The 23,602-nt window shown below is 39.4% G+C and overlaps 2 protein-coding genes across 7 annotated transcripts in view; both read left to right on the top strand.

Moving 5' to 3' along the window:
• Positions 1-7,214: 7,214 nt before the first annotated feature.
• uchl1 (ubiquitin carboxyl-terminal esterase L1 (ubiquitin thiolesterase)) lies at positions 7,215-12,966 on the top strand. Of its 2 annotated transcripts, XM_038713092.1 has the most exons (9): positions 7,215-7,358; positions 7,461-7,472; positions 7,855-7,983; positions 8,888-9,029; positions 9,657-9,742; positions 10,361-10,408; positions 10,956-11,025; positions 11,102-11,160; positions 11,888-12,966. In XM_038713092.1, the coding sequence occupies exons 1-9, from the start codon at positions 7,326-7,328 to the stop codon at positions 11,969-11,971; spliced, it is 663 nt and encodes a 220-aa protein (XP_038569020.1). In that variant the 5' UTR covers positions 7,215-7,325; the 3' UTR covers positions 11,972-12,966. The 2 variants fall into 2 exon arrangements, with proteins under 2 accessions (XP_038569020.1, XP_038569021.1); XM_038713093.1 differs by lacking the exon at positions 10,361-10,408.
• A 3,638-nt stretch (positions 12,967-16,604) lies between these two features.
• LOC119898830 (LIM and calponin homology domains-containing protein 1-like) overlaps positions 16,605-23,602 on the top strand; it is a 35,994-nt gene continuing 28,996 nt past the window's right edge. For all 5 annotated transcript variants that reach the window (XM_038713095.1, XM_038713098.1, XM_038713096.1 and 2 more), the window contains exon 1: positions 16,605-17,045. In XM_038713095.1, coding sequence (XP_038569023.1) covers positions 16,929-17,045 — 117 coding nt within the window. In that variant the 5' untranslated portion in view covers positions 16,605-16,928. The remainder of the gene's footprint in view (positions 17,046-23,602) is intronic.

Genomic DNA, 23,602 nt, shown 5'->3' on the forward strand with positions numbered 1-23,602 from the left:
TGCAGCCAGGCTTCTAACTTGCACTAAGAGGAGTTACTACGTCACACCAATCCTTGCTGCCCTTCACCGGTTAGCTGTGAGTTTAGATGTAGATTTTACTACTTGTTTTTAAAGCCCTGAACGGTCAGGCTCCTGCCTATATCTGTGATTTGATAACTCCTTACGAGGCGGACCGATAACCAAGATCCTCCAGCAGGGCTCAACTAATGGCTCCAAAGTGTCGTCTTGTCACTAAAGGGGACCGGGCATTTGCTATTTGGGCCCCTCAACTGTGGAACTCCCTGGAGATGGCAAGCAAACTCAGTGACCTCTTTTAAATCTCTTCTTAAGTCTCACTTTTATCGTATAGTGTTTTTATAAACATTATATTATTGCTGTTATTGTATTACTTAAATTTATATTTTTTAAGTATGGATCATGTTTGTTTTACTGTACAGCATTTTTATAGCAAATAGAATTATTATTATTATCTCAGATTTGTTCAGAGATCAAATATAATGGATGAAGTGAAACAAAATGGCAATGCAGTCTGGTTACCAGGCTAATAATTTCCCTGAATGTGGAATGAATGTAAATTTCAGAACAGCAGACAGATTCACACTGAACATAGTAAGAATGCAATAAATATTGACTTTAAGATATTTAGTTAAAGTGCTGATTTCTTTAACAATGCTGCAGTCATTCCAGGCACTTCCTAAAACTGTGACATGTTTCAGGGGGAGAGATGTTTTGAGAAGAAAACCGCAGTAATGTCTCTGGAATTCTGATCCTGAAAATCTGAAGAAAAAAAAAAGTGGGATGCCCAAAAACAATTTGCTGTTAACAACCAGGATTCTGTCTTTTTCTGCAGGAAGGAATGCCAAAATGTCCACGAGCTCTCCTTTTACATAAACACACTCAGCACCACAAGCTAAACAAAATCAGCATGCAGATGGCTACTTGGACAAACAGCTGAACAAGGAGATTGAATAATTGAACAATTTGAAATACAATGCAGATGATTTCCACTGGAACGTTAGACACAGGTTTAGCCCCTATCGCAAGTGTTCTAGCAAGTCCTAGTTGTGTTCTATGGAGCAAGGTCAAACATGATTTGATCATGAAATCAATAATGAATTTGAACTTTTGCAAATATACATATAGCAATATTCAAATGTATGTGCAGTTATTTATGGGGAAAATTCAAAATAAACATACTGCAACAGTTGGATATTAAAATACTATTTATTGTGGGTCAATTCATAATGCATTTTGTAAATATTTGTAGTGGGAATTGTGCCCTGTTAAATAGGTTATTACTTAACAGCTCACAATTTCTTCCCATGGATCTTCTGTAGGACAGCCTCCATATGCTGTTTGAACACACAGTTATACGCAAGTGAGTCTGACGGAGGCTACTCTCACATAGAAAACGCTGCTCATTGTTTACAAAGCTTGACCGGATTTTGCTTTTTCCTTTCCAACAGCATATCTGACTCAGCTTAAAAAGTCACAAAGTCTTCATCGAGCTTGCATCTAGCATCTGCTGAAATGCTGGCACTTTTGAGAGTTAGTTGAAGGGATGAGCTGTTATATAGTGCAGACTTTCTTCATATTAATGTGTGTGTGTGTGTGTGTGTGTGTGTGTGTGTGTGTGTGTGTGTGTGTGTGTGTGTGTGTAGGAGGAGCTGAGCCCCACCCTTGATGAAACACAGAGAGCAGAGCACAGAAATCAGCACCCATAAATAACCCCACAACATAGCAGTTTTTTTTTATTATGTGTCTGTTTTGCTTTATTATTCAAAAGGAGCGCGAGGTATAGGGACAGCAGCTCATGCAGCAACACTGACATTGACATCAATTAAAGTCAATTGCAATGAGGAATGGTTTTAATCTTTTCGCTGAATTTGCTAAGGAGAGGACCGATATACAGCCCCAGATTAAACTGATTACCATTAATATAATCATAAAATAATTAATGGTAACTATACAACTCCACCCTGACAAAGAGTACTGATTCCCCTTTAAGAGAGGGAGGGTGGCTTTCAATCCCAGGCTAAACGTGGAAATGGGTGTATTAAACAGAGAGAGAGACAGAGAGAGGTGGAGAGACCCACTGACTGGCCTAGAGCCAAAATGAGTCATACAGTAAACTTCCTAACTTCCCCAAATGAAACGTCTTTGCGTACTACCATATCTTCTACATTTACTGAAGATAACAGGCTTTCGTGTAGCCTATAATTTCAACTGAAAGGTTATCTCAAGTACTATCAACAACAATATTCACATTTTGCGAATTCCAACCAACATTTATTTACAATCCTTCAATAGTGTGGAGGGAAAAGTGGGTGTTGTCATAAAGAGTAATTTAATAATAATCATAAACAACGGATTTTTGCAAATGGATAATTGAATCATTTAATCGCCATGTTTCTTTAGGTCAACAGCTGAAACATCTGTGAAATAAAAATGACTCACCATTTTGACAGGTTTTGGAGGTTTGTTCGGCGGTAAGAAGAAAGTCTGTTGAGGACAGAAACAGTTATTTAACAACGAAATATGACAAATACCAAACTCTTTCTGATGACCACATGTGTTTTCATCTGGAATTATCTTGTTCTTTCTAGTTTATATCCGGTGCCTGTCTTGATCTACTCTCCTGTCTAGCTATAGCGGTGTAGCTGTCAAACTTGCGTAGACCAGACTTGACCTTTTGTCCACAGGTAGACCCCGGCAGTCCCCGCTCACCTGGCTGATGCTGCTGAACTTTTATCTGGACGTTACGCCGATAATCTGAAAGTGTTCCGGTGATGGGAGCAACTTACCGCGGAGATGCAGCAGTCAGATGAAGATCGGTGAGCAGATCCCGGTAGTAGGAGAGGAGAAGAGAAGAAGGACGGATGGGCGCAGCCCACTGGGAAATACTCTCCGTTGCTCGCGTGAGTGGGCCACACCCAGGTGCGTAGGGACTTTTGCACAGTCTGAAGCACTCTGGGATATGTTGTTCCTGATGTCCTGAAAACGCAGTATACCTATATAGAGAAAAAGTTGATTTTAATCTTTATTTCCTGTAGCACATTTTAAAATGCCTGAAACAAACTGAAAACACAATATAGCTACATCCATCCATTTCCATCGAATAAAGTTGTAAAGACTAAAATGTTGTCTAGACATTTAGTTGTAGATGTGTGTCTGGCCACCTGGTGTCCAATATTTTGTCAGTTTTAATCTCCATTACATCCTAAGGGAAAAGACTGTTGAGCTTCTACATGGTCCAAATGTTTACCAGACATTGTTGCTCATTTTGTTTGTGTGTTGTTTGGTGTTAGAAAGCTGAGAGCCATAAAGCCAACAAAATGACCTGAAAGATACTAAAACCTATAGAACAAAGCAACTGCAAAGTTGAGTGTCACATCTGTGATTTTATCAGTATAGTGATGCCTGTCCCATTACACATAGTGATTTGATCCAATGTACTAAAATATTGATTAATGCAGCTTTAAGGCTGGTACACATCAGAGCACTGAGCTAACAGACAGAAGGAAAGTCTGTTTACTCTGTCACACCCACAAGTTAAAGACTATACAGATCACACTCCAAATGTTTAGCTACTCTTTTTTTGTCTATATAGTGAAAATTATTATCCAGCTACAATGTGTGACAGATTGACATTGAAAATTAAATCAATCAGTCATTCTTAATCATGTAGCACATACACTGAAAAAACAGAAACAGATCAATTGCTCAGTTATGTGCTTGTTTAAGTTTGGCTGTATTATTTATTTAGTTTAACGACAAATATTGGACATTGTGCATCAAACAGGATATTTTCAGACCAACCAGTGTCTTAAGACATCTAAAGGGTTGAACCATACTTCCCCTAAAGTACAAATCTGCACTGACAGCAAGGGACATCCCACAAAGGTTCTCAGTAGACAGAAACCAGACAAATAATCAGATCAGAGCTGGAAACTAGAAGACGCCAGGTTTTGACGTCAGATGGGGACTGACACAGACACTGATTCATTACCAAGGTAAAATGTACTGAATGAAGAACCTTATCTTACAAATGGATTGGATTAGTATTGTTTCTACCATCAGTGCTATTAATTCTGTTGCATTTGGCATGTGTGGAATCTTCTTGCCATGTTAATAAATCACCAAGTAATCTGAACTGATAGCTATCAATTCTAAAAGAGAGACTTAACACAGAGAGAGAGATGTGGGTAATACTATTAAAACACAAAAAGTGTGTATTCAGATTTTTAAAAAATCACAAAACAGACCTTTTAAGGAGGATGGATTCTCTTTTACACCATTTTGAGCGGGATAGTTCAATTTCAAATTCAAATTAGCTTTATTGGCATGAATGTATAGCAACAATATTTCCAAAGCTATACAAAAGTATATATAGTTCATTCTTGACCTTGAAAACAGTAGTATAACAAAAGGTTTTTTCAAAAGGTTCATTTATAGAGAGAGAGAGTGAAAGAGAGTTTTCTTGAAAGCAATGATTTCTTTTTCACACAGTTACGTGCCAGTACTGTATTAGCCCAGTAGACCCACAGGTCTTGTTACTGAGCAGCACCAATGAGGGGTTAAGTGCATCTCAGTGGCAGTAATGAGGGAGTAGCAATTGCTGCACTCAAACTTCTCCGACCAGGTATCCTGCTGGTACTGTTATCTGACCTTTAGGTCACCATTGCCCCTCATTACCAGTTTGTTTTCCAGAGCTATCATGTGCATGTCATGGTCTTTCAGAATCACGTTCAAAAGTTCTATTCTGAGGTTTTGTGATGACAACTGAGCAAACTCCATCTGGTGGTGAAGATTGTGAGTGGCAGTTCAAAGCTCCCAGGGGGGGAGCATTTGCCTTCACTTAATGTAGCTTTTTAAAAATGGAATAATAAAATCTAACTTAGGATGTAACTGTAACGTGTATGCACATGATAGTTCTGTGTTTATTTTTATTCATCTTTGTTCAGCTTATTCTTATTTTTAGATGTTTGTCTATTTCTATGTTCCTGTAAACTTTTCTTGCAACTGTGTGTAACTACACTGAGAGTAACTTAAAACTGTAGTCAAATTCCTTGTATGTGTCCACATACATGGCCCATAAAACTATTTCTGATTCTAATTCTGTTAATCAAAAGAATATCATAAGTCTTGGTTGTGTGCTTAAATTTCAGTCTATGTATCATGTATGTATGTATGAATGTGTACATAATATATTTGTATATGTTTATTTTAGATGTGAAGCACTTTGAAACTGTAATTAAAAAGTTATGTTAAAATGATAATAATGACATAAAGTAAGATTGATTTGGTTAAAACTAATCTGGTAAAGATTATAGTAAGCATATAAACACACACACAATATAAATGAAGATATCAATCTTGTTCTACTTTTACATTCTTCGTTATTTACACAGGTAAAACATTTCTAGTTACAGATTAAAATACAAATTCAATATTTAAAAGTCCACAAAACGAGCAAACCCACACACAAACTGTCTGTTTTAAGACAGCAGGTGTAGGTCACAGTGCATCTTTACTTTCTGTGTTTGTAGTGTGATGATTGTTGAAATAAGAACTACAGAAACAGACCTAACAGTGCACAGAGTGAGACAAAAAGAGAAACGGAAACCACCGCGCTCCATCCCCAACTGGCTGACAAAGGAGGTACACCATTCGCCTCCTCAAATTGTGCCGGGATAGACATGCTGGTGTGCCCAGGTAACAGGAGTCAAAGGTCAAAATCAGATTCCCTTAGTTCCTTTTTGAGGAGGATACTGACATGTGAATTTTGTTCTTTTGTTCACAACTGAATGTTTGGTTTTCCTTATCTCATGAGGACCACAATCATCACACATGAGCATGTTCTGATTTCACTAGCTGTTAAAAACTTTCTGTAGCAGGAATGACCAAACTCAAGTTTATTCCCAGTCAAAGAGATTTAAGAGAAGATCTTGATGATAGCAACAAGTCTGGTCATTTTGTCTCCAGGGTGCAATTGAATATCCTGATGAGCTGATGAGGGGGGGGGCTACACATCTAAAAACTGGTGTTTCTTGAGGGATACATGATCAAATGGATTTCCACATGCATGTGAAAGAAATGTTGCACTGTACAAATTTATTTACAAAGCTCTTTGAGTTATGGTCTCAAAATGTTTCATCTATTTTTTTAAACCATACCTTAAAATGACAAGGATACCATCTTTAGACTCGCAACAGTAAATGACAAAACTCAAAAGAATCTTGTAGAGAGGGTGCCTTGTTTTTTATGGGAAATGCCAGGCGGACAAAGAGTGCTCAGTGTCAGACAATAAAAAAACAAAATACAAAATGAAACATAAACTAAATGCAAAGAGTGTTGTAAATGTGTAATTTAATTTAGTTAAGTACTCACTGTTCACAAACAAGTGCACAGAAACTGGCAAAACAGGGCACATAAAAATAATATCCCACTGCCAGAAACTAGAAATGGCACTAACAAACCATTCTGTAGCCATAGACACTGAAGGGTCACTCAGATTCATGCGAACTGTGCAAACTTAACGATTACCAAGTGAGTGCATTTGCATAGAATTTACAACTGCAAGTAATGCTCTATGTACTGGCACAATAGCGACACCCTGGACTTTGGTCATCTTTGGCAACTGCAGTATTTTGCACTTCAGATGACGTTAGTTCCTTAGCAGAAGCACCACACTGGTGAACTCATAGACTGTATGTAAAAAGGGTGAACTGCACATGGTGTACATGTTGTCAGGTTAATTGGATCATACCCTCAGCAAAATTTGGTCCACTAATAATAATAATAAACAGAACAGTCACATCACTGGCCTGATTGATTAACATGTGATACATGCAGTGCACAGCATTGTAGTTGGCAAAAAAAGATGGACAGGTTTTGTTTTGATTAACCTTAAACTGCGAGTGCAAAAGTCCAATATTAAACTCCACCATCAAACCAGTGTAGATAGGGAGTGATTACTACGTCACACCTTTCTTTCTAGAAAGGACGTGATTTGACCACAGTGATCTCGCATTTAGCGGTGCGGTTTAACCTAAATACATTGTTTTACGAGGATATATCTCTTCATATGATGTCGCTTAAACGCTAAACGCTTAGCAAGTAAAATCTAGCGTTTAAACCACTGTGATAGTTTGATTCAGCCTGGTTAAATATGCCCACTACCAGTTATTTGATCTGTGCCCACCCCCCTGTCTGCCGGTAAGTGGTACGACCGGCAGCATAAAGTCAGTGGAAGCGCTAGAACTCCAAGTGAGAGCAGCAGAAACCGAGAGATAGCACAGAGTTAACACCGAGACATTGCAAAAATGGAGTGGACCCCGATGGAGATTAACCCTGAGGTGGGAAAGTAAACGTGTTTTCTTAACTTTATTATTAATTTTTAAACACCGTTACGTTTTCACAGACAAACTCACCTGTGGTCTCTGTTTATGTCGTTTCAGATGCTGAACATGGTGAGTGGCAAACGTTAGACGCTGAGCAATGGCGACGTAACCTTTATTGTTAACGGTTAAATGTTTGATTCCGCCTGTCAGGTAAGTTTTGCAGCAGCTAGCTAGTAATGAGGCCAGTTAAACAGTTACTGAGACGACCGTTTAAAAGCCACCATGTCGCAACTACGTCGTCAATACATAGCTTATAGTGATATTGCCAACTGTGGCAGGTACGTGAAAAGGAGATGTGACAACAAACAGGAGAAGCGTTTATCTCATTTTAATGAGCGGCAGCATCTTTCCCAGCGCTGTCCCCAGTGTCTAGGCTACAGGGTGTGGTCGCACTGGACCAATACAACGCAGCATCTTTAAACACCATCAATTGCCCGGCTGTGTGTTTCAGCTGATGAACAAGCTAGGCGTGGGTGAAAGCTGGCGCTTCGTTGATGTGGTGGGACTGGAGGGTGAGCAGCTCTCCGACGTTCCGAAGACCTGCTGTGCCTTGATGCTGCTCTTCCCACTGACACAACAGGTAATAATAGGGTGGTGGTGGAGGAGACTACTTCCTGGAAAGGATACAGGCCATCTGGGGTGGGGTGGCACTGAGGTGCAGGGAGGGTATGGATTGGCCGGGGGGGGGTGCTATGTGATGGGCAGAACAGAGGGAGACTGAGGAAATGATTCAGCAGATGCTCACCATTTTTCTCAATCTGAGGTATTGTTATCTTGTCAAGAGTAGACATTAAACTGCGGACTATCATTTTTAGATTTGCTTGCTCTTGGGAGCCAGATCAAATACCCAGGGCCAACAGCTGAAATATATTTGGGCAGCGATTAATTTCATTTTTTTAATGACTCGAATTATCGGTTGTTCCACAAAATGTCAGAAAACTGTGGGAAATGCCCATCATTCACCCAGAGTTCAAGATGATGTCTTCAAATTAGAGCTGCAAATTAATTGCTGGCTATAAATTTAAGTTTAAAAAAAAAAACATCATTCTGATTCCAACTTCTTAAATGTGAATATTTTCTTATGACTGTAATCTGAATATATTGTGGGGTGTGGATATGACATTTAAGGACCTCACATTGTGCATAGGAAAACTGACATCTATTTATTTTTTTGGACGTTCTAGACTAAAATAGAAATATTAATAAACTGAAAATATTTGCAGTACTACTTTGAATGTTTTTTTTTTTTTTTTTTTGTCTGATCATCATTCACCTTTAATGTAAGGAGAAAATTCATCGGCGAAGCTGCAGCTAGAGAATCTTTAGCCATTATTTTTTTTTCTCTATAAATTACATAAATAATAGCAGAGACAATTTAGAGGACTTAGTAATAGTCGGTTTCTTTTTCTGTTTGGCTGCACCCTGTGTTCTCATAGGCAGATGATAATCACCATGCTCTGTGTGTCTGTCCCTGTGTACTGCAGCATGAGGCTTTTAGACAGCAGCAGGCAGACAAAGTTGCAGGAGACTCTGAGGTTTATTTCCTGAAGCAGACGGCACACAATTCCTGTGGCACCATCGCCTTGCTGCACGCTGTGGCCAACAACAAAAGCAAACCCACATTTGGTGAGTGCAGGCCAAATAAGCACTGGGACCATAGCACCACAAAACAATACAGATACTAATAAGGTTAAAATATTTATTAAAAATACGAGCGTAAATTGTTGTTCAGTATCGATGACTCAGCAGAGTGTGTGTCAAATTGCGACCCATATGTTACTTTTAATGAATTCCTAGGTTGGCTTTCTGTGTAGGGAAAATGCCAAATACTCTTCATTAAAACTAGAAATGAAATAGAAGACCCTTAAATTTGGGATGTAGAATTCAGGGACCACTCGTAATGAAGTTCTCTCCAGAATTAAGGTTACATTCATGTGTATTGTGAACATGTTATAAATCAGAAATGACCAGATTAGGATGCACACAAATGGGTTGGAAAAATAAGGCCACCATGGTTTATGGTTCATAGACTGGAGTAGCCCCCTTATTTTACAGCCCAGTCAAATCACAAATGGTATGTTCAGAAATGTTGGCTGAAGAGTCCTGGAGCAGTGAAAAATGAAATTTTTGTATACTAAATTAATTTATGTAAATTATTGGTGACAGTTATTTGGTTGTGAATTGGGATATTTTAATGTGAATAAATGGCATATTTATTTCCAATTAACTTGATGCTGCTTCTGGCCTTTACAGATAATGGGTCTGTCCTGAAGAAGTTTCTAGATGAGACCGCAAACATGTCTGCTGATGAACGTGCCAAACATCTGGAGAAGAACGAGGTAAGATTTAAACACAAACACGGTCTAGCTGCCATGTGTTTTTGTTAAATGAATTTCAAAGAATTGACAGTCAGCTGATGCATAAACTGGGAATCTGACCAGCAGAGGCTAAACTGTCTTTGATCACTTTATGGAGATTTTATTGCCTGTAATCTGATCAAAGGCAGTTAATGAAGTATCTGCTTGACAACCCAAACTACACTCCTTTTTTTTTTTTTTTATATATGGCTTTCTTTTGTGTACATGGTTGTCTTAAAAATATTAAGTAAACATAAGCTATAAATTATTGACTAACCTTACTTAAAATTAAATGACTAATGCACAAAAATACTGCATTTAAAACACACGTAATTTCTAGAATTTGTTTGTATTGCATAATGCATGCGTCCTTGCATGTGTTACCCACTTGGGGGCGCCATACACTGCTAAATCCTTACTAGTGTTGTTCTTGAACATTAGTAGAGTGTACTATTAAGAATGTGTTAAGCCTCAAACCTGTGCCCCACCCAACTTACACTTCTGATATGCAATTTATCTATTACAACAATCTCTATATGTGACTTTAAATGGAATCATCTGTCTTTTTTGCAGTATTAAACTGAATTTTTTCCTCTCCAGGCAATCCGTGAGGCTCACAATGAGGTTGCAATGCAGGGCCAGTGTAGGGTAAGATCCTTTACCACAGTATCACCTACTTGCAACCCTTCAGGCAGCAGATGTACGTGTGACGCAGGTTTGCTCCACACTTGTTGACCTGTATTGGGCTCATTCATATGATTTAGGTGTCACCCTCCTTGTCACTGTTAGCCTGCTGTGTTTCCATACACTAAACTGAGAATTGCATTGAATAATTACTAATAAAAGTTTTACCTCTCTGTCCATATGCATGCACCATACACTCTTGATGGCAAGCATTCTCCCCCTCCTAACTTTTTTTTTTTTTTTTGCAAGTCTGTTAAACATCCGTATCACTGAAAATAACTCCAGTTAGACTCACGTCTAGAGGAGGGTTATGAAGGAGGGTCAGTTGATGTGCATTGATCCATTCAGATAGACTGCCGACATGGGTGTGACCTTCATCACTGTCTGCCTGAAAGGGGTGTTTCACAGATGAGCCTATCGATGGCAACAAGTTGCTTTGCGGTCATCTTTCCTTTTTTTTTGTATCACAATATTTGGTCTGATTATTTATTCTTCATCTCACCTTTATCAGCCGGAAGCCGACAGAGTCAACTTCCACTTTATTGCCTTTGTCAACGTAAACGGACAGCTTTATGAATTTGGTAAGCATGTCTACTAAATGTAGATTCCTGCATGTATTCATGTTGCAGATTCCTAACTATCTTATTTGTGTTAAAGATGGAAAAATTAATGGACCCGTGAAGCACGGACCTACCAAAGATGAGTCATTCATAACGGTAGGTAAAATATATGCTCGTTCTGGATATGCTAAAATATAGCTGTGAGCCAAGTTCCTTTTATGCACGTGGTCTGTGATGAGTCATGGTATTAAACTATAATGGGGAGTGGCTGTTGACAAGTATCTTGATTCAATCAAAACTTGGCTAATGCACTCGCACATCTCTAACAGGGTTCATGAAAAAATTGGGGACTGGAAAGATTGTAAAGACTGGTAAAATATGAAATATGGTTAAGTGTAAATGGCATGTCAACGTCTACAAACATCTTAATGTAAGGATTGTTTGCTGCCAGTTATATTTCACCTTACAGTTGAACTGCCACTCCCTCAAAGTCAAGTCTGTTTTGTTAATATGAAGACTGATACAACTGGAAAAACGAGGGCTTTTTGTCCTAATTTGCCTCATGAGGCATGGAGTCATGTCTGTGCTCAACTCGGCCTTTTAAATTGTTGCGTTTAACTGCCACAAGAGGGCTCTGCTTGCATTAGTGATAAAATCTTGGTGATTTATTGGATCTTTCTTAAAGGAAGAATAACTTTACTTTTCCATATATAAAAAAAAAAAAAAAAAGATCCCAACGTAGATATCTGAAGACCTTATTTTACTGAGCTGCAAGTTAAGAAAATTGCAGGGGTGGGGAAATAAGCTATGACATAGTCCTAGTTTATGTACAGTGGAGCAAAAATAATTTTATGAAACATGTACTTTTTCTACACATGCCCAGGATGCAGCCAAAGTGTGCCGTGGATTCATGGAACGAGAGCAAGGCGAGGTCCGTTTCTCTGCGGTGGCTCTTTGTCACAGTTAGATATTTCAGTTGGACACAACCAGATTGTAAACCAAAATGTCCTGGAGCATCCACATGGCAAACACAATCAGCAGGCACACATAATGACCTGTGAACACACACATCTGCAGACACTATGCACTATAAAGCACATTGTTACCACATACTGTACTCGTCTCATGAACAAATCATTCTTTAGCAAATGTACACAAGCCTTTTGTTCTGCTAACATTGCTAAACACCCTGTTTATGTGATAATTTGGCAGTGAAAATTGTAAAACATGAGGTCAGATCTCAGCACTGCTTGTTTGCATGTATTTGTCTGTCTGTGTTTGGGGTTGTTTTTTTTTTTTTTTTTTTTTTTTTTAGTAACCATTGGTGCATCTGTGTCAAACTTGAGACTAAAGCTTAAATACCTTTTGTGCCAATAAAGAGAGTAGGAATGAAAAGGCAGGAAGCTTGTTTGGCAAAGATTTTTGCCTGTTTCTCTGAATGCCTTCAGTTGCTGTGTGGTTGAGTTTATAAGGATCTGACATTCCTCAGAACAGCCCAAATGTATCCGTAGGAATAATTTAACCATTGTTCGGAGCATGCACACAACCTCTTGAGTGGTGTTCTTGGGTGTCTCTAAGACATTTCTCTGAAAAGTGGCGGTTTTCTTTGGGAAGTTTTGAATTCAAAGTGCAAAATGATGGTGGTGGATTAGTCCCTCTTTTGTCTCTGTTTTCAGCAATTGAGTGAATTATGTTTGCACTTTTTGAAAATGGCTTTTCATTTTCCACAAAACGCTCAAGTAGTCAAATCTAATGTGCAAGTTTAATACAAAACTTCCAAACACCATAGGGACTCTCAAAATAAAGTGCTACTCTGTGTTGAGTTGTTGTCGTGCAGGGTTATCGTACTGAATGTCTAGGCTGTGCACCAATTGTTTACCTTTGCACTTTCCAAATACGTTGTTGCTGTAGTTCTACTGATGATGCAGCTGTGGGAATTCAATAAAGCAACCATTAAACTCATGTGTCTGTTTGTTGATCAGAAAAATGGTAGTCCACCTTGTGCACCTGCCTTCTAATCTGCAACAGGTACTTTTCAGTATAAAGTGTGCTTGATGTCAGTGGTGGGGGTGGTGTTTTTTTTTGTTTTTTCTCCTTCTCCTAACATGGTGTTCTTTGTTTGACTGCCTACCTAACATTCTAAAGCTGCACTGATTAAATGACTAGTCAATTGATGGAAAACCGATCGGCAACCATTTTGATAATAAACTGTTTTTCAAGCAAAAATTAACATTTGAATCAACTGAATATCTTTAGGTTCTGGACTTGGTTGGACAAAACAATCAGAAGGAGCATTATTGCCAAGTAGTGTTTTACACATATGAGGAATTTGCTGTGGTGATAAGGTGCTACACGCAGAAAGACATACAGTTGACATAAAGAAATGTAGAAATAAATATGGAATAGACAACGCAAGTTATAAAACTATTTACAGAGAAACAAGCAACTTTGTCAGCATCATGATTACTTGAGAAATTTTTTGGCAAATTAATCACTAGCTGCAGACCTATACCTTTCTAGCTCTTTCTTTAAAACCCAGTAATCTATATCCTTTTCTTGACTTCCCCCAGTCTTACATTTTGGCCAAAACCCATTCATACATTGGTCACATGAGGTGATGAAGTGGTTAATTTCCTAAGACCCTCACAGTTTGGGACTCATCCTGACTGGCTGCAGTTTCCCTGTAAAGGACTGAAAAGTTGTCGACAGATTATCTGGTCACTTGACTCATCACTGGATACCGACGCAAGACGTTTTTCTGTGTTGTAAATGAGCAGGCACAGTGTGATCGTGAGTGTATTGACATAAATGAAGAACAAGGGATTGTGAAAAAGTACTCTGTGAAACTAGTATTTGCCATCATTACTCTGAAAAAGTTAACGTCGGTCGGTGGCATGCACAGATCCTTCCAGAGGCAGGGATGTGTCCTAAAGTCTTTATCCAAACTGACATTAAGGCCAGTATCTGCATGATAAGAAAGGTGTAACAGGTTCAGAAAGTAAGGCTTTGCCCTGATGTTTGAAAAGGTCACATTTGCATCCAATGAAACTGCCGAGCCATTCTTTGATCAGTGTAATTTGTATGAGTTAAGGGGCTATTGATTCTGTGTTAATATCTTTATTTGTAGAGCACTTTTCAAAAACAAGTTACAAAGTGCTTCAACAAGTACAAGGACAACAATACAATACCCAAAAGACAACAATACAAACAAGAAAACATTGAAAAGGCCAAAATACACGTTTAAGATAAATATAAAATAAGTAAAATAGAATAAAATAAAAGGGATAAAATAAAGTCAAATAAGATCGGGAAAGGCTCTTCTATAAAAGTAAGTTTTAAGAAGGGACTTAAAAGAGTTCACTGACTCAGCCGACCTGATTTCCTCGGGCAGGCTGTTCCAGAGCCTCGGGGCCCTGACAGCAAACGCTCTGTCCCCTTTAGTTTTCAGTAGAGACTCTGGAACAGACAACAGACCTCTGCCCGAGGATCTCAAGGTACGTGCTGGTGCGTATGGGACTAAAAGGTCAGAAATATAACAAGGCAAGAGGCCATGAAGAGCTTTAAAAGTGATCAGTAAAATTTTAAAGTCAATTCTAAAACACGCTGGGAGCCAGTGTAATGAAGCTAAAATGGCTAAAATGGTTAAACGCCTGGCAGCTGAGGTCTTGACAGTCTGGAGTCGATCAGTAGATTTTTGGGTTAAACAAGTGAAAAGGCTGTTGCAATAATCCAGGCGTGATGAGATGAAGGCGTGTAAAATTGTCTCGGTGTCCTTAAAAGTTAACATAACCAGACACCAAGGTTCTAGGGAACCAGCAGATGGCAGTATTTGTTTTGCCATCTGGGACCCAATGACCAGGATTTCTGTTTTGTCTGAGTTCAGCTGGAGGAAATTATCTCACATCCATTTTTTAACTTCACAAAGGCAGTTGTTAAGTGAACTCAGCAATCCAGGGTCTGTGGATCTGACGGGCAAGTATATTTGTGTGTCATCAGCATAAATATGAAAAGAAATACCATGTTTATGGATAATATGTCCAAGGGGAAGCAGATACAAGGAAAACAAAATGGGTCCTAAGACCGACCCCTGAGGCACACCATATTTAACTGGACAGAACGAAGAGACATAGTTGTTTACAGACACGCAAAACTTCCTATTTGACAGGTAGGATGAAAACCATTCTAGGGCAGTACCAGAGATCCCCACCCAGTGCCTCAGTCTGTCTAACATGATGTTGTGATCAGTGGTGTCAAAAGCAGCGCTAAGGTCCAGGAGTACCAGTACTGAGCACATGCTAGGGATAGGGAGCTGATTAAAACAGAGATCAAATGGGGCCCTACAGAATCCATTACTTTCAGTAAAAACTTTGTGGGTATTACATCAAGTGGGCTGGAGGACAGTCTCATTTGTGATACTGTTTTTAAAAGCTCAGACAAGTCGATGGGATAAAACTGGTTAAAACTCTCTTGTTGCTGGTGAGGGACCTCTGAGTAAGAGACCGCGGGGGTAATAGAGGCTCTGATTGACACCAACTTATTGGTAAAATAAGACAAAAACAATTCACAGTCATCATTACTTCCAGCTGAGGCACAAGGTGTTGTGTAACTTGTACTTAATGATTAAAGGAAAACTCCGAGAAGCTACTGTAAAATAGTCTATACTTGATATATTAGCAACTTAAAGGGAGAGTTGTGGCTATTATTCATGACACTGAGGTTTAAAGACAACAAATGTATAACTTAATACACAAGAAAAATAATAAATATAGATGGTGCTTTAAGTACCCATCAGGGATATAGCTGACAGCTTCATATTTCCCCAGGTTTATTGTGTCAGTTTAATTAAACACAACTATTTTAGGAATACGCACCATGTAAGCACAATGTCAACTGATATATTAGATAATTAAATAACACTTTCTGACACTGTGCCCCTTCACAACACAGTAAAAGTACAGTAAAAATGCAGTTTACTAATTTGCAATTAATCAAATGAACAAAGACAGTGCCCTGGGGGCATTTGTGGCCCTTAAGGGTCTGAGGGCCCAAGAACAGTTGCCTGCTTTACCTGTTTGGTAATCCAGCCCTGTGGAGGAGGCTTTAAAATATAATTCAGATAAAATGTACAGACAATATAAATGAATAATTAACTGAACAAATAAAATGTTGAAAAATCAAATACTTCAGACATTTTGGTGCCTGGTCAAAATGTTGTGTGTATAGGGCTCCTGACCTCAATATTTCTAAAAAAAAAAAATCCTTCCTAGCTCTGCTTGAAGGAGAAGTAGCCCTATCCCACTTGACCAAGTAGCAAACAATATTTTAAGGTACCATTTCCCGTTTGTGGTCCCTGTGATTAATGTTGGCTATTTCAAACCATCTCTCATGGACTCAAACAGCAACGAACCCCTTAAAGCTCTACATTTTTTGCATAATTGCTCTCCATTTTAAAGCCAGTATTGCTTAGGTATGCATGAAGCAAATCACCAGCTGACGCGTGGGAACTGTGAAATAACGGGACATCTTTTGAAATCCCCTAGCTCTCTCTCTCTCTCTCTATCTCTGTCTACCTCTCTCGACCTCCCCCGCATAGATTCCTGCCTGCGCGTTCATGTCTCCTGAATTGCGCGGCGGCAGCCTCGCGCAGTTCGGTTCAAGAATCGTTATTTTTAGCGCCTGGTTCGTGTTGCAGTGTCGGGGTCGCGAGAAGAAGCTTTCTTCCCCATCTCCGTGCCACAGTTTGAGAGCGGGACTCGCGGGGAGCACGGGAGGGCTGCGCAACGCACTGACTGCGCGGGGAGTTGCGGTTAGACTGTAGAAAGCGAGGGACGCGGATAACGGACTGACACACATCTTATCACATATCACGTATCATATCACCGTCCGACACACTCTCGGGTCCACGTTAAACCGCCTGCCCGGAGATGGCTAGCCCCGCAGCAGGTCGAGATGTCCCGAATGCCCCGCCGCGGGACGAGCCGGAACGGTTCGAGCCGAGCCGTCCCGAACCAGCCTGTCAGGAGGCACAGAAATGGATAGAGGTAAGTGACCGTTCAGAGAGGCGCAGGGGCCTGCTGCTCCAAGGGTAACGGGCCACACCGTCATATACTGTGACCCGGGATATAAATACATATCACTAACAGCACCGGTGCACCGTCACCTGTTGTGGGGACGACGCAGTGTCCGGTTACTGTTCGGGACAACGGCTGTGCTGCATGTGTGGACCCTCATATGTGTGAAAAGTTTTCACATGTCTGGCTCATAATGACATTTAACACCCGGAGCAGCGCTGTGGCGACTTTAAACGCCAACAGAGCGCGCACATAAGCGACATAGTAGCCTAGTAGTAGCCTAAATCCCTCAAAGTAGTCGGTTATTTCCCGTTTGTTTGTTAGGCTATAGCGATTAAGAGACCGTTTTCTTTCTTGCATGGAGGAGGAACGCCCCCCTTTTTGAGGCGCGAGGGGATTCCGGTTGATATGGTTATGAAATCGGACCAGCAGTCACGCACACGAGATGCTGTATGCCTACTGTAGGAGCAGAGGATGAGATTATCATTTGTGTTTTGCTGCATCGCGTCCACCATCAGCTAAAAACGCCTCTCTATATAAGCCTGAGTGGTGATTCATGATCCGCCCGTGGAGATGCTTTATGACCTATTTCTTTCTTTCTTTCATCATGGTGTGTGTTAGCCTAGCTACCTGCCAACTAGAATTAGAATCTCAGATTGGGGGAAAAACAGGTTGGATGTACAACAAAATAAACTTTTATGTAAAAGTCTTGGCTGTGTTTTCACAGGAGTCCCAAAATCTGTGCAGTGTCTCACACACACACACACACACAGGCCAGTCACAGGTTGAGAAGATGCATAGATAGATTTATTTGACACATCTGAAGGTAAAAACAAGACTGAAAACGCCCAGTCCTGACATATGATTACAATAATTAAAAACCAAATAAGGATATAAAAGCGTATTTCCATTGATGGCTGACAGACAGTTAAAACAGGCAAGACAAACCCACAAAACAGACTTAAGACTGATTATTTAACAACCATTTCTTTACCAAGGAGACTTTGGGTTTCAGCAATGTTTAATAGCCAACAACTCTCTAAAGTGCCTCTTTTAATGGGCTCTGAATCAGTGCAAACTGACAAGAATGAAATCCAGTTTGAGATTAAACATGTATCCAAACAGTGTTACGTAATTTAATTCCAAAATAAATCCATTAAAATCCATTACAGTTACAAGGAAAGAAATTAGTAATTAAATTACAGTTACTTATGATAAATGTTCACGATTACATTGGGGGGGCTATATCTGAATATTTTCTGTAAAAAGCTAGGCTAGCCTATATGTTGAAAACCTAATATTCATTTTGTTGTTTTTCATGTGCACTACGTCTTCTTTGCCATTTCCAGCCTCATTTGTTTAGTAAAGTTTGATGCTATTCTGATGCTTTTGATTGGTTCTCATGTTTGAATTTGCAGCACTGCCCGCCTGCCAGTTAAACTGCCTCTCAAGCTGTCTTTTGAAAATGGGTAACAGCTGAAAACATTCATTAGAAATGTAGAAAAGTAATCAAAAAGTAAATAAATGTAATAAGGCGCATTACTTTGATAAAGTAATTGAAATAGCTACACTACTATTACATTTTAAATAGGGTTAATTATACTTGTGCTGGGTAGTTTTAACTTCTTACTTCTAAGTATCTAAACGTTACAAGGCAACACTTTTTGGCTAAACTCCAACCATTAGCCATAGCTGTGCGTCCACTGAACAGGTGAGAGGTGGCAAGTAGAGATTGTCGCAAGCCAAAGAGGTGGGTATACACCAGTTTAACATGAGCTGAGAAGGTTTTACATTTTTATGAAAGACTTGCTTACGTTAAATCCAATACTGGATCAGTTCTTCCTTCCTTCCATCTATCTATCTATCTATCTATCTATCTATCTATCTATCTGTCTATTAGATAAAGTTAAATAGTTCGCCTGGGGCCACATCTTTCCTCCATGATTACTTTTAGACTTTCAGAGGCCACAGAAGTAGATCATGCATCTCCCATCTGCCCAGTTCAAATCTGTAAGTGTCCCACATACAGTTCAAGAAGAATCTAAATGATCAGCATTTATAAAGTATTTCAGTGGAGAGTAATGACCTATTTAGGTGGCTTTAGGGATGGTAATATGCTCAGACAATTTAATCTCCAAACTTGCAGTTATCTTAAATGTCTCTTATTCTCACTAGTCATCATTGTGCCATTCGCAGTCACAAAAACAGATGACACAATATTGCATCTTCCAGTTTGCAGGATTAAGTTATCAGCTAGACTTTTAATAATTCTCATACATCTCAAATAAATAGACAACCTTCCTGTATATTTTCAGGTTTAAATCAGGAATGTGCTTTGTTGTACTAAGCATACTTTTTGATGGTTAGAACTAGGTATTGTTTGAAAATGTTATACAGGTATACGGATGACAATATGAACTTTTTCAATACAGTTCAGTTTTATCACAAAACCCATTTCACAAATATGACAAAACTCTCTGTGCATCAAGGATTGTTTTAACGCAAGCATTATGATATACTCAAGATATGATTTAGATGTTAAAATATTTGATCTTAGAATAAGTATAAGAAAGAATCTGACCAGGCATGGATGGAGATTACATTTTACCATACTGATTCATCAAAATTAAACACTGCACACAAATCATCTTCAGCATGTGCTTTATTCCACAAATGTTTTTTTAGCCATCTTGCCTTCATCATGGTGGTCACGGTGTCTGAGGTTGTTTGTGGTTTATTTGCATGCAATCCATCAGTCATTTGATGTATAGCATCATTACAAACACCAGTTAAATAACTTTACAACCTTCTTTTTTTTCAAAATAGTTTTTACAGAATGCAGTATTTCCTCCCAATTGATAAAAGTGCTTACAAGAAAATGTTTACAGTATTGAATACAAGATATACAACATTACAGCCAGCTTTTCAACATACGATATGTCATCTTAACCCATCTGATCAGTGGACAAACAGCTTGACTCTGTAAAAAATATCAAATGCTATCCTTCCAGCCTAATTTTTTATTACACAATATACTCAAATCTATGTTTTTGCCCATATGAAACTAATTTCTAAGTCAGTCAGTGCAGTTCCCCTCAATGACTTCCTCTTTAATTGAAGTTCAGCTTGTTCTCAAAAATGGCTTCAAAGCTTTCCATTTTTGATACCGGATACAATGGAGGCATTTTGGTCTTTGTAGCATCAGTAGTGAGCATAAACAGTCTAGTTTAGGTTAATGCTGGCCTCCAAGTCTTAATCTCTCCTGCAGTGTATTTCCTCTTGCTTTGTCGTCTTCCTGCCTCCTAATTCTCTAGTTATTTTTAGACTGGTCAGGCTGACACTATTTGTAGTGGTGTATTTACATGCTCTCACAGGTGGCGAAGATTCACGGTTAACCATAGCCACCCTACGCTCCATGCAGTCTCAATTTCAGTCTGCGTGTGTGTGTGTTTTCCCATGTATGCACACACACATGCCGATCAGCTATGCATGATACTTCTCACACACTCGTTGCGACACGCCCCGGTTGGGTGACACTGGTCACTATGGGAACATAACATGGACAGGCGCTCAGGTGTCTCTGTTTCTAGGGGGGGTGGCAGTAGAGCAGTAGGCTATATACACCACATGACCCAAGCAGGAAATTAGACTGGCACAGACAAGGCCTTTCTATCTGTTTATAGACCAGACAAGGCTGGATTAGACTGTCTCAAAGCTGATACGCTGTTGAAGATGCATTAAATCTGTTGGATGTGACATTGAGCAGGTTAAAGTTGCTCAAGCTTAGAGAAACACAAAGTTAACTTAAGTGACAGCAGTTAACCTCTGCTGTCACCGGCATACAGTATACAGCAAGAGTTGGGGTCTGTCTGTCACACAGGGTATGTGTGTGTGTGTGTGTGTGCCAGATGTCACAGCTGTCCAAGGCAGATTAACTCCAATGGTCCCAGACAGCCAGCTGTTTGTGCACAAGAGAGAGAGAGAGATTGTGTGAGAGCGGGGATTTGCGGATTTTCCATGCATCAAATGCCCTATGAAAGAATGTGAAATAATGATGGCACAGACTTGCTGTTGGCAGAGATGTCTTTCATGCCTCGGTGACTTTTCAAGCTTTTGTATAGCCAGACAAAACTAAACATGTAATGTTGTATCGTAAATACATATATAATAGCATAAACTTGCAGAAAGGTGCGTTAATAGCATTATGCTGTGTCATGATATATTATTGATTGACTCTGAATAACATTGTGCAGGTTTTTCAAGTAGCGTTAGTGTAAAGTAGTGCACTGAACTAGACTACATTTAGGATGCAAAAATACACTGAAATGTACATGCAAACAGACTCATAGTGAGTAAAGGGTAGTGAAATGATCAACATAATTTTGTACTTTTGTTCCTGAATTTACTTTGTACTTGAATTGCACACAAGTTCTGAGGTTAAACCTTAAGATAGATAAACCCTAAATTACAGCTTTAATAACTGGTTAATAACTGTGATCCAGATTAAACCCACCCACAATCTGGATCATGACTTTGTCTCTCTGGCTTTCCCTCTTCCCCTCTCAGTTTTTAGTCTTTGTTATCTTCTGTTTTTCTTTGTATTTCACATGACCATTAGCGTGCAGAGTGCCTACAGCACATGATAACATTATAACGAGGCTAATGCTCCGGCAACAGCACAAATTAGAACACCAGCCTCTCTCAGTGGTCTGTGCGTCGCACTGGGGCTCTAACTCTATACCACCCCATCAGCTGGCTTTACTGGAAGCACATAGACAGTTCAGCATGGTTCAGCGTAGCCCTAGTTTGTGCCTCCCATATGCCACATTACATTTGAGTCACCGAGCTCAGCTAAGCATCTGATAAAGAAATACCTGTCCATATCTGAAAAACCGAGAAGGTCTTTTAAGAACATTTAATGGTGTTCTAACCATTTGGACTGCCTGCGTCACTTAAAATTGTTTTTAACTCCTTTCCCAAGTCGCAACTCTAAACATCAACGGTAGCCGGAAATGACATATGACCTTGCTGAAATTGTACGATGTGAACCAACTAACCTTCAAGGAGGATGGCATGTGATTATACTGTATTCTGATATTTTATTATTACATTGTTATTTTCACACAAGATACCGCATCTATGTTAAGATTGTAAGGAGCTATGTCATTTCTGTCTCAGGATATACAGACACAACTTGTGAAACATGAGAGAAATCTTTTCAATCATGCAGCGAACTTAACATTTTTAATCCAAATGGTTAGAAGAGTTCGAATAGCAGCAATTAGTAGGATTTGTCAGGGGGGATTTTTATGGAGAAACAGATGCTTAGTTTGGTGACTTGAATTGAAATGGTAAAACACTAGAGGCACCAATTTAGGTTCAACTCAGGATATTGCCTCTGTGTCCTATGATAAACATAAACAACAAAATGCTGTCATCTGCAGCAGCATGTCACTTTTAATCTGGACCTGCAAAATTCTGGCATTTGTCACTTTAATGTATTACAACACATCTGTGCTAACTTTATGTACTGCATATTTTTCTCTTCTTCTGCCTCGCATTCTTTCCATCTTTTTACAGTTTTCAAAATAAAATTAAGGGTACTGTGGCCTACTTCTGCTTCTCTTCCCCCACCCCAACACACACAATATCTCACCTCAGGGTTTAAATGGTAGCTGCTGCTGCCATTCACCCAGACTGAGCAGAGCAATCCACCATGAGGACTGAGAGGGAGCGAGGTGAGGGTCGAATTACTGTTGCTGCCGCTGAAATACCCTCAAGGCTTTTGGCTTGGTTTTTGTGGCAGACATGAATGCTCATATGACACACATATACACCCTGTCTCTCTTTTTCTAACGACAGTCATTTTTCCTCTGCGTAGACTTTTCTATCCAAAATATATACTTTCACACTAACTGCTGTATTTCCGTTTCAGCATTTTACACATAACCAGTCATTATCCACCCCCACCTTCCACCCCACTGTCTGTGCCCTGCATCCCACACGCACACACACTACCTACACAGTTGTCCTGCTCTCCTTCAATGCGCTACTCTACTTGGTCAGTAAATTATGCATGAGCATGCTGTAAATGTTTCAAAGACCTGGAGTCAAACCTTAATAAACATGACGTATGCCAGCATATGTCTGGGGTGTCTATGTTTATGTGTGTGTGACACAACAGAATGATGAAAGACAAGAAAATGAAAGAGATGCCAATGGGAAACATCTGGTCATCTCTTATATAACGAAAAACAATAGGCTGTTTTCATAGCTGCAGATGCACTGTGAGTGAGTGTGTGTGTGTGTGTGTGTGTGTGTGTGTGTGTGTGTGTGTTCCTGTCATACATACGCGCATCAGAACTGTACATAATGAAGTACAAAAAATCATTAATATCACAAGAAAGAAAGAGCAGGCAAAGACATATTTTGATTTGTGTATAGTTTAAATGACATCAGTATCCTGACCCTCAGATTATTAAATGTTTGTGGTAACTTGCCAACAAAAACTGACACACTGGCTCAGA

This window comes from Micropterus salmoides, unplaced genomic scaffold (genome assembly GCF_014851395.1).
Source record: "Micropterus salmoides isolate LMB-PRFRI ecotype aquatic unplaced genomic scaffold, ASM1485139v1 Ms_hic_scaffold_12, whole genome shotgun sequence".
Taxonomy (NCBI): Eukaryota; Metazoa; Chordata; class Actinopteri; order Centrarchiformes; family Centrarchidae; genus Micropterus; species Micropterus salmoides.

What these genes read in the sequence shown, in the direction of transcription:
- uchl1 (XM_038713092.1), top strand. Translation starts at nt 7,326, where the DNA reads ATGGAGTGGACCCCGATGGAGATTAACCCTGAG. An exon ending in TCTTCCCACTGACACAACAG is followed by an intron (nt 7,984 to 8,887) that starts GTAATAATAGGG and finishes TGTGTACTGCAG; the next exon opens with CATGAGGCTTTTAGACAGCA. An exon ending in AACATCTGGAGAAGAACGAG is followed by an intron (nt 9,743 to 10,360) that starts GTAAGATTTAAA and finishes TTTCCTCTCCAG; the next exon opens with GCAATCCGTGAGGCTCACAA.